General features: G+C 52.0%; 1 protein-coding gene across 3 annotated transcripts in view; it reads right to left on the minus strand.

The window, feature by feature from the left end:
• Positions 1–18,884, minus strand: part of ARHGEF37 (Rho guanine nucleotide exchange factor 37) — a 48,207-nt gene that overhangs the window by 24,202 nt on the left and 5,121 nt on the right. Inside the window, exons 1-4 of one of the 3 annotated variants that reach the window (XM_075900218.1) lie at positions 12,352–12,678; positions 3,725–3,960; positions 3,007–3,155; positions 350–567 (exon numbers count right to left, since the gene is read on the minus strand). In XM_075900218.1, coding sequence (XP_075756333.1) covers positions 350–553 — 204 coding nt within the window. In that variant the 5' untranslated portion in view covers positions 554–567; positions 3,007–3,155; positions 3,725–3,960; positions 12,352–12,678. Of the gene's footprint in view, positions 1–349; positions 568–3,006; positions 3,156–3,724; positions 3,961–12,351; positions 12,679–18,884 lie in introns of those variants that run through there. The other 2 variants (XM_014581080.2, XM_075900219.1) reach the window with 2 other exon arrangements.

Genomic DNA, 18,884 nt, shown 5'->3' on the forward strand with positions numbered 1-18,884 from the left:
GTTGCTGGAGGGTTCTTGTCTCCTGGAATTCAAGAGGATTTATTTTTAGGGTTTGACAGGGGTGCTGGAACAACATGTATAGGGGGAGGGGATGCCGAGAGCCATTGAACTGAACTGGAAACATGTATGCACTGAAACCACTTCCAGCCAGGGGATGCTGTGGCACTCTGAGTTCCAGTCCCAATGGGCTTCGATGTCAATCTCTCAGGCCTGGCTAGACACCTCCCCATCTTCTCTCCTCTGGACCAGGCTATTGACAAGAGCCCTTTCCTTGGAAAGGGGAACAGGTATGGAGACACCACCAGAACATCCCCACACTGTGATTGGGAGATTTTAGTCTAGCTCTCACCTGCTTTTGCCGGAGGTGGGCCCGGATATCCAACACACACAGCTCAATGGTGTGGACATAACTGGCCTCTGTCTTGATCAGTTCTTCCACTGCCAGCCTTTGGTTCTGCTGCGCTCTGCCAAAGTGCATCATCTCTTCATATATGGGGCACTCAGCTCCTGGGGTCTCCTCAGCAGGAAACTCATCTGGTCTGGACTGCGCCATGCCAGCAGCAGGCTCTGAGAGAGGTGGAGAGCTCAGTTTAGAAAAATTCTGCAGTTGAGTCATCTCAACAGAGGCTGTGTCTAGACTGCAGGCGTCTTTCGAAAGAAGCTTTTCTGGAAGAGATCTTCTGAAAAAACTTCTTCCAAAAGAGAATGTTCTCACTGTCAAAGCGCATCAAAAAAGTGATCTGATTTTTCGAAAGATAGCGTTCAATCAGTGTGGACGCTCTCTCGCATAGGAGGCCACCTGGAACCAGTTCAGCCAAGGCTTTAGGTCACCAGTTGCTTCCGAATGCTGGTGCTGAAGCCTAGCTGAGATGTGCGCACAGCTGTTTTTCTCCTTCTGCTGCGTGTTTGCCTATCTCTTTGAGGGACAGCAAAGCTCTTGCAGTCCCTGTTGTGGTTGCCACAGCTTTTGTCTTGTGCCATGGAGCCGGTGCTGCCCCTGGGCAGATCATGGCCCCACATAGCCATGCTGCAGTTTCTACAGCATTTTGGGGAGGCTGCCTTCCTGGGTTTGCACAAGCTCGACTCTGAGTTCATTCCTGAGACCCTCTCCCTGTGTGCGGGAGCAAGACCCATGCAACCACACACCACAGTGGAGAGGCGTTTCTGGAGGCTGAATAGCAGTTCCAACTGGTGGGACCGGCTGGTCATGGAGCGGTGGGAGGACCAGTAGTGACTCTGAAACTTCCACATGCGGAAGACCACTTTTTTGGAGCTGTGTCTGGCCCACCCCTGCCCTCCAACAACGCAACACCCACCTACAGCCCGCCATCCCCCTGAGGAAGCGGGTTGCAATCGCCGTCTGGAAGCTGGCCATCCCCGACAGTTACTGGTCGGTGGGCAACCAGTTCAGTGTGGGGAAGTCCACCGTCAGGGCCCTCCTCATAGAGGTAAGGCACTCTCGGGCTGCAGTCCCTGCGGGGGGGGGGGGGACTCCTGGAAAGGGGGGACCCTTGGGAAAGGGGGGTTGGGGAACTGAGGGGGAAGCCCTGTCCTCAGGGAGTTGTGCCATCCTGTCCTCACACAGCCCTGCTGCTGGGGGGGGGTGGCCTCATAAGGGGTGGTTTGTGGGGTGGCTTGTGGGGTGTTTGTGGGGGAAAGGGGAGGGGAGGATGAGGAGGGGCACCTCCCAAGGGCTCAGGCACCCCCTCTCAACCTCTGTTTTGTGTGAGTGTTTGTCTCCATCTGCAGGTGGTGAGGGCCATCAACTCCATCCTGCTGCACAGGGTCATCCACCTGGGAGACGTGGACCCGATCAAGGCTGGATTTACTGCCCTGGGGTTCCTGAACTGCAGTGGGATCCATAGATGGGACCCACATCCCAATCAGAGCACCTCAACATCGAGTGGCCCAGTACATCAACCGCAAGGGCTGTTTTTCAATGGCGCTGCAGGCCCCGACCATGGACATTTTACTGACATTTTTGTCAAGTGGATGGGCAGGGCACACGATGCCCGTGTGTTTCATAACTTGAGCCTCTACGGCGAGCTGGAGGCAGGCACATTCTTCCCTCGCCGGGACTTTGCGGTTGGGGATGTGCAGATGCCACGATGAATCGTGGGGGAGGCAGCCTACCCTCTCATGCCATGGCTTATGAAACCCTATATTGGCCACCTGGCCCCCAGCAACTTCCACCTCAGCTGAGTGAGGATTCAGGTGGAGTGCACCTTCAGCCACCTCAAGGCGCATTTCAGGTATCTTCTGACCCACCTTGATGTGGGGGAACACAACATCCCCAGGGTCATCTCAATATGTTGTGGAGAAAAAGGGGGAGGCCTTACTTCTAAGGTGGGGGGCAGAGGCTGGCCATGAGGGAGACCCTTTGACCAGCCGGGGACAGCTGCCATTTGCCAGGCCCATCAAACCGGGGTACGCATCCGGGAGGCCCCGAGGGAGAGTTTCTCGCCAGGACCCCAGTAACTCTCCCCAGGGCTCCCAACTAGGGGCCTGTGACTTGGTCCAATATCCTTTTCCCACCACAACTTCTCCCTTCATCCTTTCCCTGACCTGGGAATAAACACAGCTGTTTTGATTTCAACACAATGCACTTTGTATTTGTCTTTAAAAAAAACACTGGGGAGGGGGTCTCATAACCTGGAGGGGGGCTCAGGGCTGGGAGTGGCATGGGGGATGTCTGGATGTGCCACCTCGGGTGCGGGGACCTTGTCGAACTTGGGGTTGGGTGGGTCCTGGGACCACAGGAAGATAGGCAGGAGGGGGGTGGAGTGGGGTCAGGGATGGCAGGAGGGGCTGGGAGAGGGGAGGGGGCATGGGCATCACTTGAGGAGGGAGTAGAGGCATCGCTTGGGAGGCAGAGGGAGAGGGAATGGGCATAGCAGGGAGGGCAGGAGCAGCAACAGCAGTCGGGTGTGCCATCATTTCCTGCATGATGGCACACGTTATCTCCCTGGTCCCACTGTGGGTTGGCCAGTCTGCGTCCTCCCGGACCTTCTGTGCCAGAGTCAGCTGCATGTCGCGCAGGACGCCCACATGCTGCCTCATCAGCTCTTCCTGGACCCTGGAGCACTTTCAGGTCCCCCGGGCTCTGGCGGCTGGCTGTGGTGGCAGGTCTCACCCCTTAATCCCATCTGGTCCAGCTAGGGAGAACACAAAGAGGGAGAGGGGGTCAGTCATCCGCACAGACACTGTTCCTGAGGCCGTGCCCTCCTCTGTGAGCAGCGACCAACAGTCCTCGGGCCAGAGGACAGCAGGCCCTGCCTCACAAGGGCCCCAAGGTGCCACGGGAACCAGGCTTCTCGCTCTGCTCCCCCATGGACAGGCAGGCAAGGGAAGTGTCTGGTCACAGCAGGACCCCATGGGCAGCAGAGGAGCTGGGAGCAGCCTGGCCCTCCCTGGGGCCCACACACACACCTGTGCCTTGCAGCGCTGCCAGCTGGCGCAGGGGGTGCCTTGCACGTGCAGGCATGCCCGTGTGCTGTGTGCGGTACTCCTCTGTGTATGTGTGGCTTCCCCTGCGCCCGAGCAGAAGCCTGGGTAGGCTCAGGGGCTACCTGCTGAGTCCGCAAGGCACGCAATAACGCTGCACGTGGTTCCACGTGCACGGACTGCAGCATGATGTCCAGCCCAAGCAGGCCAAGCGACGCTCATACGCCTCCCCCTCTGCGCCCGCCTCCCCCGCCCCGTGTGACAAACTGAGAGCACTCACCTGAAGATCCCTCCCTAGCGTCAGATGATGCCTGGCACACATCCAGTCTCACGACAACCGGCTCCAGGAACAGCGTCACAGTGGCTGAGTCATTCTCCTCCTTCTGCTGCCCCTGCTGTCCGTCATCCTCCTCCTCCTCTGCGACCTCCGGCCGGGTGACAACAGGCATCTCCAGCCCGGAATCCATGAGGATGAGTGGGGAAAGGGCATCCCCACTCCCAGGATCTGGTGCAGCTCTGCGTAATAGGGGCAGGTGTGGGGTCCTACCCCGGAGCATGAGTTGTGCTCTCTGGCCCTCGCATATCCCTGGCGGAGCTCCTTCACCTTAATCCGGGGAGTAAGGTGAAGGAGGTCCGGGATGGGTGTCTCTGCTCCGCCAGGGCCTTGGCTATCTTGCCATAAATGTCCGCATTCAGGCTTTTGGAGTGGAAATCCTGTAGGGTCTCCTCCTCCCTTCACAGCTCAAGGAGGGACAGGATCTCCACTCCAGACCAAGAGGGTGCCCATCACATGCTACCTCTTGGTGGGTCCTGGGAGCCTTGGTCATGCTCCCTGCAAGGACCAGGGAGGTTTCAGGGGGCTTGTGGCTGTGCCATTGGTCAGCAGGCCTGTGGCAGGGAAAGCCGCACAGCCAGGATGCTGCTCCAGGGCTGGCTTCCTGCCACAAGGCTTGTCCAGGGTGCCTGCAGCTTTAAGAGGGGCCGGGAGACAGGAACTATAGAGTTGTGATTACTTTAGACGGAGTGGCCATCAGGGCCCCTGTGTTATTTCCTGGAGGCCTCTTCTTCAGAAAAAAACCTCTCTTCCCTGTCCACACATGTCTTTTTCCAAAATAAGCTCTTGAAAGTAGGAATAAGGGATCTTCCGGAAAAGGGCTTATTTTCCGCAAGATCCCGTCTAGACTGGCGCTTTTCTCCGGCAAAACTCCGAGCCGGAAAAAAGTGGCAGCCACGTTCATGCAAATGCTGCATGGGATATTTAAATCCCCCGCGGAATTTGCAATTCCGAAGTGTCTCATTAGCATCCCTTTTCCGGAAAGGGGTGCCAATGTAGACACAGCCTCAGTGTGGAAGATAATGGTACTCCTTCTACTCTGAATTATTTGTTTAACTTTTATTCTGACCAAAACAATTCAGGGGATTTGACATGAATTTGTGAAATGTTCAGGGCCACAGAATCAGCATTTTTTGCCCCCCAAAAAATCAGTCAAAAATCCAGGTCTATTTCCATTGACAGCAGTGGACTTGGGATCAGGCTCTCAGACAAACATATCCCTGGTAGGGGAAATGAATTTTAAAAAGCTAACCCTTCATTTGTAATAGGTATTAGAAGAAAAAACATTGTTGTCAGGAAGTGATGTGCCTTTCACATTAGAATGTGTCTCTCTGGTTTCCTCCCTGCCTGCAGAGAACAGGAATAAATTGAGTTAACTCACACACAGTTTCCTTCCTGGATTCTGTATGTTGCTCATTTGAAACTACGGGGGAAGACGCAGCACTGCAACTGGCAAAGCAATACACTCAAAATCACTCCATGGTGGGAAGCTTTGAATGGGATAAACAGTTCCAATCTGTGTCAGCTCCAATTCACAGCGTGCTGACCCTAAAACGTCTAATGATTAAAGTGCTGGCCCAAAAGGGAGAGACATGAGCTAGGTGATGCAAAATAGGAGGATGAAGTGAAAAATCAGGGCAGGGTGCAGATGCGTTGGCAGGATAAGAGAGGTGCAATGGAAACTGAAATTGCGACTGCTGAAATGCAGTGCTTTTACTGGGTGTGCTCTCAACCCACCCACCCATAGTAGCTCTAAAGTTAAATTACTTAGATAAGTTTGTCGCCACTTAAAGTCCTACCCAATTGCTTGGAAAGAATCCTGCCCTGCTCAAAGCCCGTAATTGGAAGGGAAAAGACCAAGAGGTAAACCTGAAACACTGCTTTCATCCCACCAGTTTTAAGTCTGCAGTTTCTGTGACTCATCCTATGGGTTCTCAGTCACACTCCCTAAGGTTTGGCTGCAGCTTGATGTTTGAGCTCATCTGTTCAACTATCCCTAAACCTTAAGTGGTCCAGGGGTGAATATTTTGCTTTTGGTACAATATAGTAGTGGGTTTTGGTGCCATGCTAGCCTCACTGGACAGTCATCGTTCACTGTTGCTCTCTGATCTCTGCCCTCAAACCCAGATTATAATGTAACCTTCTGATCTTGTTTTATTCCTGCTTCTGCTGCTGACTCACAATGAGACCTCTGGCGAGTCACTCTGCCACACTAAGACTCAGTTTCCCCATCTATAACATGAAGATAATACGAATGATCCCTTTTTATAAAGAGCTTTGAGATTTTGGGATGCAAATATCCTCATTTCAATTAATAGTCCTTTATGAACTACAGACACATAAACACAGTTTCCTGTGCATCCTGCTGGAATGCAGCCTGGAAAGAGCTAATGGCTTAAGGGTTAAGCTAACACAGCATAGAGCTTTCTCCATCTCAGGCTCTGAGACTGCACAGCTATGTGGCAGACTCCCCCAGGAAAGTCCAGCTCTCAGAAAAGCCCTTTGGTGTGCACCCTTTGACAAATGAGAGACATTTGATTGTCCAATCCTGCTGCGGATTAGCGTATTTCTCTCCTCTGCTCCCCAGAGACAGTGATACTTATCAGCAGAAACAAAAAACAGGACTTTGTAGCACTTTAAAGATTAACAAGATGGTTTAATAGGTGATGAGCTTTCATGGGCCAGACCCACTTCTGGGTCTGGCCCACGAAAGCTCATCACCTATTAAACCATCTTGTTAGTCTTTAAAGTGCTACACAGTCCTGTTTTTTGTTTCAGCTGCACCAGACTAACACGGCTACATTTCTACCACTATACTAATCAGCAGTGATTCTAAAATCAGCGCCCTTCTTCCCCGAAGGTTCTGATCGCAAGGGAGGTTCTCCAGACACCAGACCAGAATTCTGAGCTGGTTTACATTCTGCTGAAGTCAGGGTGGGATCTAGTCCATGACGTGGGTTTGCCCTGCCTCACCCTTGGTGGCACCTAGTTTTTCAGACATTTCCTTAACCCTTATGAGTGGCAGCATTTCAGTAGTGAATAGCCCATCTACCACTGTCTGTATGTGATGCTTTGTGGGAAGGTAGCCACTTCATGCTTAATGGGCATGACCAATTCTGCAGCACTATACTTCTGGGATTTTCTTTCATGACACCGTTTGCACATGTTCTCATTCACACAAGTGCCAGTCACAGAAGTATCTGCCTGACTCAGCCAGTGCAAGGCAAGCCTTCAGGGATGACATCACTAGGGTCCTACCAAATTCACAGTTCATTCTAATTAAATTCATGGTCAGAGGATTGTAAAAATTATATATTTAATTATTTCAGCGACTGAAACCTGAAATTTCACAGTATTGTAATTGTAGTGGTCCTGACCCACAAAGAAGTTGGCCCGGAGGGGTGGGAGGCGAGCATTGCAAGGTTATTGGGTAAGGGGTTACCATTCAGCTACCCTTATTTCTGCACTGCTGCTGGTGGCAACGCTGCTTTCAGAGCTAGGGAGCTGAATTGCTGTGACTGCTGGCTGGGAGCTCAGCTTTTCAGACCAAGTCACCACCAGCAGCAGCAGCACAGAAGTAAGGATGGAATGACATGGTATTGCCACCCTTCCATCTGTGCTGCGTCCTGGGCCCTCATTCAGCAACTGCATCTCTCTGAGGGTACGTCTACACTACAGCGCTAATTCGAACTAACTTAGTTCGAATTAGTTAATTCGAACTAAGCTAATTCGAATTAGCGCATCCAGACTAAAAAACTAGCTCGAATTAGCGTTTTGCTAATTCGAACTAGCATGTCCACATTGAGTGGACCCTGAACAGGGCTTAAGGATGGCCGGAAGCAGTGCCGGCAGGGCATCAGAGGAGGACTTAGAGCGTGGAGATGCTGCCTCAGGCTAGCCGAGGGCTGTGCTTAAAGGGACCCGACCCCCACCCCGGACAGACAGTTCTCAGGGGTGCCCCACTTGCAAAGCAGTCCTGGCTTGGAGTGCCCTGAGTGCCCACACTGGGCACATCACAGCACTCGGCCATCAGACCGGCTGCACTTGCCGCAGGCTGCCATCTGGGGAGAGGAGGCAATCGGGGGGCTGCAGGAGAGGTTCCACCCCCAGAAGCCTGCAGAGCCAGCCCAGTCCTCCCCATCAGGGGCTCATACCCCATTCCTCCCTCACCTCCTTCCACTTACCCTTCCCTAGCCCCCCTTCCTGACGTACAAAATAAAGGACACGTGTGGTCAAAAATAGAATCTCTCTTTATTGAACAAAACTGGGGGAGACTGGGAAAAGGAGGTGTGAGAGGGGAAGAGAGAGGGTGGGAGAGGGGAGGGCAACTAAAATGATCACGGGTTTGGAACAGGTCCCATATGAAGAGAGGCTAAAGAGACTGGGACTTTTCAGCTTAGAGAAGAGGAGACGGAGGGGGGATAGGATAGAGGTCTATAAAAGCATGAGTGGGGTCGAGAGGGTGCCTAAAGAAAAGTTCTTCATTAGTTCCCATAATAGAAGGACTAGAGGACACCAAAGGAAAGGAATGGGTAGCAGGCTTCAAACTAGTAACAGAAAGCTGTTCTTCACAAAGCAAAGAGTCAACCTGTGGAACTCCTTGCTGCAGGAGGCTGTGAAGGCTAGAACTAGAACAGAGTTGAAAGAGAAGTGAGATCAAGTCATGGAGGTTGGGTCCATGAAGTGGTATTAGCCAGGGGGTAGGAGTGGTGTCCCTGCCCAAAGTTTGTGGAAGGCTGGAGAGGGATGGCACGAGACAAATGGCTTGGTCACTGTCTTCGGTCCATCCCCTCCAGGGTCCCTAGGGTTGGCCGCTGTCGGCAGACAGGCTACTGGGCTAGATGGACCTTTGGTCTGACCCAGGACGGCCATTGTAAGCTCAGGGCTCAGGGTCGGGGGTCTCAGTGGACCACCTTGATTTTCATGCACACCTGCTCCTGGGTGGCCAGGCTGGCAGCTCTCCTGCCCTAGCCGGCCACTTTCCTGTGCCTAGTGCGGAGGTCGTGGACGAGGTCCACGATGTCCGCACTAGACCAGGCGGGTGCCCGCCTCTTGTGGTCCCGGGCAAGCTCCCGGGAGCCGCCAGCCTGGTCCCGGGAAGAGGGGGGGGGCTGGGGGGCATCGGGTGGCTGGCTCGAGCCGTGCCAGGTGCAGGGTCTGCTGGCTGGGTGCTGGCAGGCTTGCACCTGGCACGGGCACCGTAGCCAGCACGTGCCCCTTTAAGGGGTCTGGGACCGGGAGGGGGGCAATAGAGTTTCCCTGGTGGTGCCCAGAGTGGCCACCAGGGAAAGCTGGGGAGGGCTAGCCTCCCACTAGTTCGAATTAAGGGGCTACACACCCCTTAATTCAAACTAGTAAGTTCGAACTAGGCTTAATCCTCGTAGAATGAGGTTTACCTAGTTCGAACTAAGCGCTCCGCTAGTTTGAATTAAGTTCGAACTAGCGGAGCGCTAGTGTAGCGCCGATCAAAGTTAATTCAAACTAACGTCCATTAGTTCGAATTAACTTTGTAGGGTAGACATACCCTGACTGCCCACCTCTGAAGGCAGCAATGAAGAAGTAAGGGTGGCACAGTATGGTATTGCCACCCTTATTTCTGTGCTTCCTGTGGGGGTACTGGCTTCAGAGCTGGGTGCCGTGCTCTGAGACTGTGCAGAAGGGAGGATGGCAATTTTGTGACCATCCAAAACAACCTTGTAACAGCCCTTGCAGCTCCCTCTTGAGTCAGTGCTTCCAGTTTGAGAAACACTGGTCTCCCCTGTGAAATGTATACACAGTGTAGGGTAAAAGAACACAAGAGACCAGACTTCATGGTCCGTGACACATTTTTCATGCCTTGAATTTGGTAGGCCCTCCTAGACATTGACATATCACATGTAGGTTGATACCATCGGCATATCGTTATCCTCAGACAGGGCAGTGTCTCTCTGCAGCAGGAGGGATGTTGTGATATTAGACCCCATGGCCTAAGTTCCCACTAAGCTGCGTGGCCACCTGACTGCGCAGCTTCTCATTAAGGCCCACACAGGGGCTCAGAGCTGGCACAGGTGGAGATGCCTCTCCCCAAACACTGAAGCTGCCACAGCCAGCAGGGGTGCCCCTCCCTGTCAGCCCCAGCACTGAGCTGCCACAGGCGGGGATAGGGGGCCCCATGTTACTGTCTCGAGTGCGGAGCTGCCCTGGCTGGGGCAGTGTTGTCAGAGGTGTAGCGAGGGTGTTATGCGCCATGGGGCAAAGGAAAAATTTCCATCACCCCCCTGCCACTGCCGCTGTGCGGCAGAGCCCCCAACCTGGTGCACAGCTGAGCCTGACCCTGAGAGGAGGGGGGGAAGCTTATTCCGCATCTTCCCCTGCTCCCTCCAGTTTGGGGCCAGGCCACTAACCAGCCTGCAGAGATGGAGGAGGGTCGGGCTGAGGGCGGAGAGGCAGGAAGGAAGCTCCAGCCAGCAGCGGGGGGTGGAGGAGGAGCAGGTGAGCCAAGGGATGACGGGGGAGTGAAGAGGAATTAAATTGGTGCCCCCCTAGCATAGCGCCTTGGGGCAACTGCCCCCCGTCCCGATCTCCCTTGCTACGCCACTGCGTGATGTACTGTGGCCAGCAGGGAAGCAGCCAGCACAACGGAACCGTCTCCTAGGCGGGGACCATGGGGCTGCGTGAGCTGCCTTCACCTTGCAGATGAGAACAGCGCATGTGGCCTGCCCCAGAGCATCATGCACCCACCAGGATATCGACTGACCACTTCTGGGGCGCAGCTCAATGCCCCAGGACAGGGGACAGGGGACAGGCAGGCACCAGGCAGCCTGTCTTAGTACCGCTGTCCAGATAAGCCCGAGCCCCAACTCCCTCCCCTCTCAACCTGTAGCCACTTCCCGTGCCCCAAACACCTCATCCCTGGCCCACACCCTAGCTCAGAGCATGTACCCCCTCTTACACCCTAACCCCAGTCCTGAGCCCATCCCCAAACCTGGAGCCCCTCTCCTGCACCGCAAGCCCCTCATCCTCAGCCCCACGCCAGGCCCTGCACCCCCCGCTGGAGTTCTCAAACTCCTGCACTCCAACCCTCTGCCCCAAGCCCGATCCCCCGCCACACTCAGAAACTCTTGGCCCCTCTCCCGCCACCTGAGTTTTGTTCTGTTCACCCATATGAAGGTGATGTGCTGCACATGACCGTATCACCCATCATCTCCACACTGGTGCACAGAACAAAGTTCATTCCACTCAGGGGTGGGAAGAATCAGAGAGATCGCTGCAGAGGGCCATGCCCTGCAGCGATTTATTGCTGCTATAGTCTAGGGGGTGAATCTCGCCCCAGTCACAGTGCCAGGGGTAACAGTTTTCTCCCAGAGTGGTAGCTGCCAGACCTGGCCTCCCAACTCCCTGACTCTTCAGCATTCTGCAAGCTTGGAGCTGTCTCCGTCTGCCCAGGCACCATCCGCCTTCTGTCTTCTTCCCACCCTCCTGAATCTCACTGCTCCCACAGAGTCTCCCAGCAACAACTCATGCTGCATCAGACATGCCTGACCTATGTCTCACTGGAAGCTTCCTTCTGCAGAGACTGAAGCTGCTTGTATGTCTGACAAATACTTAGCACAGGTTCCCAGAACTGTACCATAGGACCTCAGCCAGTGCACCTCCCTACCCAGTGAGCTGTGCCCTACCACACCTCTCCAGTGCCTTCACCAGTGTCCTCTTACAAGCTCCAAGTGACAACAAGCAAGGGATTCCAGTGAGTGCATTGTCACTACTCAACAAACCTTAATAATCCCAATGCAAGAACCTGCCTTATAAGATACTAAGGCCCCTCCCAGGAGAAATTTGAAAGAAACTGGAAAATTCCCTAAAGAATATTCTGTAGGGATTGGTCCTGCCAACCACAACCCCTCTCCCCAGACAGCTTTCATGTCCAGAGGTTCCATGTGGATCAGACCTGTTGCCAGAGATCCTGCGCTGGGCTGGGGCTGCGTCTGCGTCAGAGTGCCTTTAAAAATCACAGATTGCTTTGGGAATAAATCGGAGTATGTGGCTTTGATAGTCCTCTTGCCTCTCTCAGAGCCTGTCATTGTTCAGTCTCCCGGGCAGCCAGCCCATCTGGAAACTGTGATTTAGGAGACGTCCCCAGTTCCAGCTGTTCAATTTTGGGTAAGTCACTTTGCTGCTCTATGCATCAGGGTCCCTGTCTAAAGTGGGGATATTATTGAACCACCTGCACAGCACTTTGGTGAAAGCTGCTATAGAAGCACAAAGTCTTATTGCTGCCAGTATGACTCAGAGGTGGTGACACAGAGGGGCTGGCTCTAAACCTGAGACTCCAGTCCGCCCCTCAGCGCTGTATGGATCAGGTGCCTGCATTCCTCCCTGTCCAATAGGCACCTAATTTTGTCCCCTACAGAGGCAGGCCTTGGAAGGTAGATGGTCCCCAGCTCGCTTACGCAAACCTCCTGCACAGGAGACAGAAGCAGCTGAGCAAAGACCAGGCTCACGCACTCTGCTAACGTGTCACCCCGGCTTTCCAGGCCCCACCTGGCTGCTGCTAACTCCAGGGGCAGCAAAGCAAATGTCATTGTTGTTCTTACCTGCCTGTGAGTCAGAGACTGGCCTCCGGGAGCTTCCCCTGGCGCAGGCTGTGGCAGCTGCTGCTCACGCTGCCTCTGTGGAAGTTAATGATGAACTGGCTGTGTGCGGCAATGGCACAATCTGCCTGGGCAGAGGGACCAGCCCACTCAGCTGTGCGTGCGTGTTTCTGAGCAGGGCCCAGCTCCTGTGGGTCATTGCCATCCTCTCCCCAAGCGGTTGGCTGCAGTAAGAGAGTCCAACCGAGTCTGATCAGCTGAGCTGGCTGTGCTCTCTCTCCCTGCGCAGGCAGGCACAGCCGCGGCAGAAAATGCTCTGGCAGCAGGCCAGCTAGGGAGCTTGCTGGATGAAAGCAGGTTGCTCCCTGCCTGGAAAGCCAACCAAACCTGCTAGCGAGATGGGGTGTGGAATAACACAGGCAGAACTGGGGGGTCAGGGTGCAATGGTCTGGGCAAAATATTATGGGATGCAAAAATGAGCAGATTACAGAGGCAATTGCCAAGCCCCTTTGTGGCCCTGCCCATTCCCAGCCCCAGGCTGGCGCTCTCTCTCGTGCTGTACCCATCACAGTGGTATCTTTACAGCTCACAACACAATCCATCATTTAGTGCCCCCTCACCTCTGACTGTTTGCTGAGCACCAGCGCTGTGCCCCTTGGTGAACACACACAAAAGGCATCCAGTCCCTGCATGGAAGAAATACATGATCCATCCCTGAGAGGCCAGCTTATCCCGTGTTACGGCTCTGTCGCACAGCTCTCACACAGGTTAACCCTCAATTCTAAACAGTAGCCCTTAAGCCTGCTTTAATAAGACAGCTCTAGTAAGGTTCTCCCCATGGTATTGTAGCCACAAACACACTAATTCCTCGCCCCTCAGCCCCTACCCACATTGGCTACTTCGTTTGTTTTTCAAGAACAAGCAGAGTGTCCGGTCTGACAGCCACAGAACAAACAGGTTTCTCTAACATAATGGCCCCGAATGGAAACAGACACTAAAGCCACTTGAGGAAGTACAGTAGTTATACAAATCATTCTGCCGGATGGCGTCTCGGAGTTTAATTTCTGCTTATTAGGCTCCCACAGCTTTATAAAAAAAGTATAGAAAATCGTCCACAGAGCAGCATCTGATTTACAAACAATCTCCCCCTCCATTAAATTTAGCCTTCTAGACTCAAGGAAATGACTTTGGCAGCCTGAACTCAGCTGGCATGCAAGACCAAGACTCTGTGCCCACAAGGTGACCTGGGGAGACAGACTTACAGCTTCTTGCCTCAAATGAAACTTCCGATCTGGAGCGAGGGCCAAGCCTCTCCACAATTCAGGAGTGTTTAGCTCTGGAGTCCCTCTGGATCTTACCCCACATGGAAATGGGAGCTGAAGATCGGAGCTGAAGTACCTCAGTAGAAGGGGTGAGGTAGCACAAGGCCGAAAGAGCCGGGAATGCTGTGGGCCAGGAGTGAGGGGCTTTGTCAGAAGACTGAGGGTGGAATAGCTGGGAGGGTCTACATGTCAGGATGGATTCTCATTGATTTTCTGCCTTGCTCCTGTGGGCGGAACTCTAGTCAACCAAAACCAGAAACAATCATGTGATATCTAATCATCCCTGTTGGGTACCTGCTCTATGGCCATGCAAATGCAGGACTAGGTGAACCTACCAGACCATTTCTTTCTTTATCTACTATGATATGACTATATGATGCAACCATGCGGTGAACAGCCACAATATCTGCACAGCATCCTGCGTGCTGGATAATATCCTGAGAGGACTCCGGGTCTCTAGTCGAAACCTGCACTAGCTCTCTTAATGGATTTTGTGGTGTTGGTTTTTGTGGGGGTCTTTACAGAGATGATGCAACTCAATCCTTGTGCAAACAGACTGACTTCCAGATGCCACCTCCAAATCTTCCATCCTGCAACCTATGCTCCTCCCGGATACAGGTGAGTCCCATTGTGGGGCTGAGGGGATGCTCTCTTTTGAGAGTTTTTCCTATAGGACAGAGTAGTGTCATGATGCCAGGGCACTCACGGTGTGGCTTTGCCTTGTTGCAGAGGCCCCAGAAGTTAACCTGATCTGGGCCCTCTTTCTCCCTGTCCAGTGAGTTTAGCCAGCTGCAGAGACAACCCCACAAAATCAGGACAATCTCAGGACAATCAGGACAATGGGACAGTTCTAGCGGCAGAGAGGAAATAAAGGAAAAGAAGTGCACAATAAATATAATCTTCACTCAGCAGTCCTACGAAATAAATATGCAAAACCCCACTGATTGCTGCTGGTAGGAGGAAATGTCAGTGGCACTGCAGTCTCCCTTACTTGTACCTTTGTGCTAGCTTTGCTGAGGCTCCTGAGCTGTTTCCTGCCAGCCTGTTTTCTTGGGTAGGTGTTTTGTCCCGCTCTCTGGGATAGGCTGTTTCATATAGTGATTTCCTATTAGTGCTGTGTTGCTTGCATTGCTACCGCTCTGGTTTTGACACCATCACCACTTCTCTCAAAATCGTGTATCTCTTGGCTTTATTGTGTAACATCAAGAGCACTTTATGTTGGATTAGAGAATGGAACCCAGGGCCTAGACAGGCAAGAGTTTCTTCCAATATTTCTCCTATCACGGAATGGAATAATGGAGCCATACAAGTTAGAGACAGAAAGGCATGCCAAGTCACCCACTCGGCCTATGGAGGGTCAATGCACCATTGTTTCCTCTTGTACATTGCCAATGCTTCATTCAGTCCAATTTAAAAAAAAATCCCAAGTAATGCAGCTTCTGCTATTCCCTTGAGAGTCGCCTCTATGCCTAATACATCTCACTTGCAGTTTTTCCTTATATTTAACTGACATTTTACCCTCCTTTCATAGCAATCTAAGGCTAGGTCTACACTGCAATGTTAAATTGGAAAAAGAAACACAATTTGCAGTACACAAATTGTGAATCTTTTTCTGATTTACTTTCGAAAGAGGCTTTTCCAAAACTTGGTGTATCTACACGGTGCCAAATTTTGGAAAAAGTGCTCTTTCAATACATCCCTAATTCCTCATAGAATGAGGTTTACAGGGATGGTGAAAGAGCACATCCGCTTTTTTGAATTTTTTTTCGGAAAAGCGGACACGTTCCTTGGACACGGTGTTTCTTTTCGGGATACCTCCAGAAAAGCAATGCAGTCTAGATGTAGCCTGAGTGGCCCTCCCGTGTGCTGTTTCTACCTTTCAAATATTTACAGACTATTATCTTTTATGCTCCACCCTCGCCATCCTCAAGCCACGTGGCACACAGCTAGGTTTTCTAGAGCCAGTACTTCCAGTGCCTGCTCCCAGTTCAGTGGCCTGTGCAAAGAGAATTTGGTGGGACTCCATTTAGTTCTCGGGGGCAATAGCATCTATGGGCATGTCTACACTAGTGAGCATAGGTGCTGCAGCACCTCCTGGCTTGAAGTGGTGTCCATTATGCACGGAGTTTATAGGATCTCCGCACCCCCACTATCAAAATTGTTCCAGCACCCAGGCTATTGAGTTTTGTAGAGGAAACTAATATCGACACACAGAAGTTGCCAAAGCATGTTTACACTGGCTTCTTCCATCAACAGATCATATCCACATCTTTAGCTCCCTTATTGACAGCTGGAGCAATGCAGAGTGGATGGTGACATCATGTGTCATTAAGGGTTGTGAGACTGCAGAATTGAGCATGGGGCAACTTGGGGCCATGTAGAACATCCCATTAGGATCCACTTTGTTCAGGGGCTTCCAGAGTCCTTTAGCACCCTTTTTCCAACTGCCGTTCTTTGCTGTGAGCTCCAGAATCTTCATGGAGAAAGAATAGATCCTGCACTTCTCTCACATGCTCTGTTAACTGTGATGAAGACCTTGGGCATGGCAGCAGAGATCATCTTGAAGTTACTGACAGTGGAAGAAGACTCGGAGGAGCTTGACAGTGTGCATGATAGAGACAGCAGCACCCTGTCATTGGTTTTGGCTCTCATAGAGCAATTATACAGGGTTTACTGGCATTTCAGGGCAAGGGAAACCAGCACTGATTGATGGGATTGCATCATCATTCAGGTGGGGGATGAAGACCAGTGGCTGCAGATCTTTAGGATGCACAAAGCAACCTTCCTGGAGCTAAACCTGTCCTGAGCTGGTTCCCGAATTGCAGCATAAGGACATCAGAACGAGAGCTGCCCTCTTGGTTGAGAAGCATGTGGCAATCGCTGTGTGGAAGCTGGTGACTCCCGATTGCTATGGGTCAGTTGCAAATCAGCTTAGATTAGGAAATCTACCTTTGGAGCTGTACTGATGCAAGCATGCAGGGCAATAAATCACATTCTGCTACAAAGGACCGTGACTCTGGAAATGTGCATGACATAGTGGCTGGCTTTTTGGACATGGGATTTCCCAACTGGGAGGGTGGGGAGGATGTGTGTGTGCCCATAGATGGCACACATATTCCAATTTTAGCACTAGCAACCTTACCACCAACAGGAAGTGATACTTCTCAGTGCTGCTACCAGCGCTTGTGGGTCACTGTGGGCATTTCACAGACATCAGTGTGGGATGGTCTGGAAAGGTGCATGACACGCACATGTTCAGGAACACTGGCGTGTACAGAAAGCTATAGGCAGGGACTTTCTTTCCAGACCACTAGATTACAGTGGAGGGTGTAGAAATGCCCATAATGAACCTGGGAGACCTGCTTTACCCCTTACAGCCCTAGCTAATGAAACCATACATGGGGCACCTAGACAGCAGTAAGGAGCAGTTTGACAACAGGCTGGGCAGGTGCTGCTTGGTGATCATATATGCCTTTGGGAGATTGAAGGTGAGATGGAGATGTCTCTATGGCAGGCTAGACATCATGGAGGACAGTATTCCCATGGTTATAGCTGCATGTTGCACTTTACATAATTTGTGTGACTGTAATGGGGAAGTGTTTGCTCAGGGGTGGAACTCTGAGGCTCAGCACTCGGCTGCAGAGTTTGAGCAGCCAGACGTTAGAGTTATCAGAGGAGCTCAAAGGGCTGCTATCAACATCAGGGAGCCTTTGAGGGTGCACTTTGAAAATGAGTGGCACTGAAACCTTTGTTACAGTTGCTTCTTCGTGCCTCCCCCTCCAGTGTAACACATACTCAGGTATATGACTTTAATGTGAGCACCTGGGACTGGTCTGTGCTGTTATTAAACAGTAAATAAAAGTGCAGAACCATTCTAAAAGTGTGCCTTTAGTCATTAGACAGCAGCAAACCATCCCTCCTCCCCTGTTCAAGCTGATAAAGGAGGGTGCTTCCTTATCTGCTGCAACCTTGCTGAAGCACCACATTTCAGGGGATGCCAGGGTCTCCGATATTCAGCACAGTGCACAAGAAGGAGTCTGTTAATATCAAATCCTACATTGTAACATCTCACTTTACATTGCCACTCACTTTGAAGTTGACCCTTACAAAGAACACATCTTGGTAAAACACCTTAATCACAGTGAGTGAGGGGATGGGAGCGGTGGCAGCTGTGCATGCAGAAAAAGGAAATTGCAGACGGGGCTAGAAAAATCCCTTTGCATGAACATAATTCTCATTATGCTACACTTGCCACACTTCTCCACAGGCAGGTAGCCCCCTGGCAGACATCTCCCTGCTCAGGGTAAGCAAGGAAACCAGGGCACATCTTCTCCAGGCTTATGGCTTTCACCCTGCTTCATATGAAGCCCACCTATGTTCTGCTTTGGTTCCTGCACAAGTGATAGCTGAATGGTACGGGGGAAGGGACAAAGCTACCATGAAATCTGCAGCAGAAAATTTGCAAATCCCTCTCCAAAAATGTTGAAGGCCTCTCTCCGTAGGATTCCATTGAGATCATAGCGAGCATCAACATGCTGATTGGCCATATTGATTAGCTACATAGGGATATGTGTAGCTTCCAGAAATACAGCCAGCCTCCCACTTTTCTATGCCCTTCACCCTGCGCTCTACAAACCACAGCACTTACACCATGTCTCATCCACTACTTAAGTTCCTGGTCCCTGCTAAGTGGTTGCTCTGACTGGCTATGTCTGTCAGTAATGGAGAACTGTTCCTGGCTGCCAGACACAGTTGGTGACCCTGGGGAGGAGCTCCTCTTCGTCTACTTCAACCTCTTCATCTACAATTGACTCTGGGTTAGTTCCCCCATGTACTGCCTGTCTGCCCTCTGCAGTATCCACAGGACTTTTGGTGGTGGAGGTGAGGTCACCACCAAGGATAGCATCCAGCTCCTTATAGAACTGTCAGGTCTTGAGTGAAGCACCAGAATATCAGTTTACCTCACCAGCTTTATGACAGGCTTGTCTCAGTTCTTTAATCTTCACTATGCATTGCAGCATGCCTTGCTCATGCTCATGCTCATTTTCACACAAGGATCAAGAAAAGTGCCCGTATGTGTCCCAGTTCCTACGGGTCACTCATAACTGGGACTGGACAAACTTCTCTTCCCATGCACTGGTCAGATCCCATAGCTCCGTGGCAGTCCAAGCCAGTGAGCATTTGAGGTGATGGCCAGGCATGGGCACCTGGGAA

This window comes from Pelodiscus sinensis, chromosome 17 (assembly GCF_049634645.1).
Source record: "Pelodiscus sinensis isolate JC-2024 chromosome 17, ASM4963464v1, whole genome shotgun sequence".
NCBI classification, from domain to species: Eukaryota; Metazoa; Chordata; order Testudines; family Trionychidae; genus Pelodiscus; species Pelodiscus sinensis.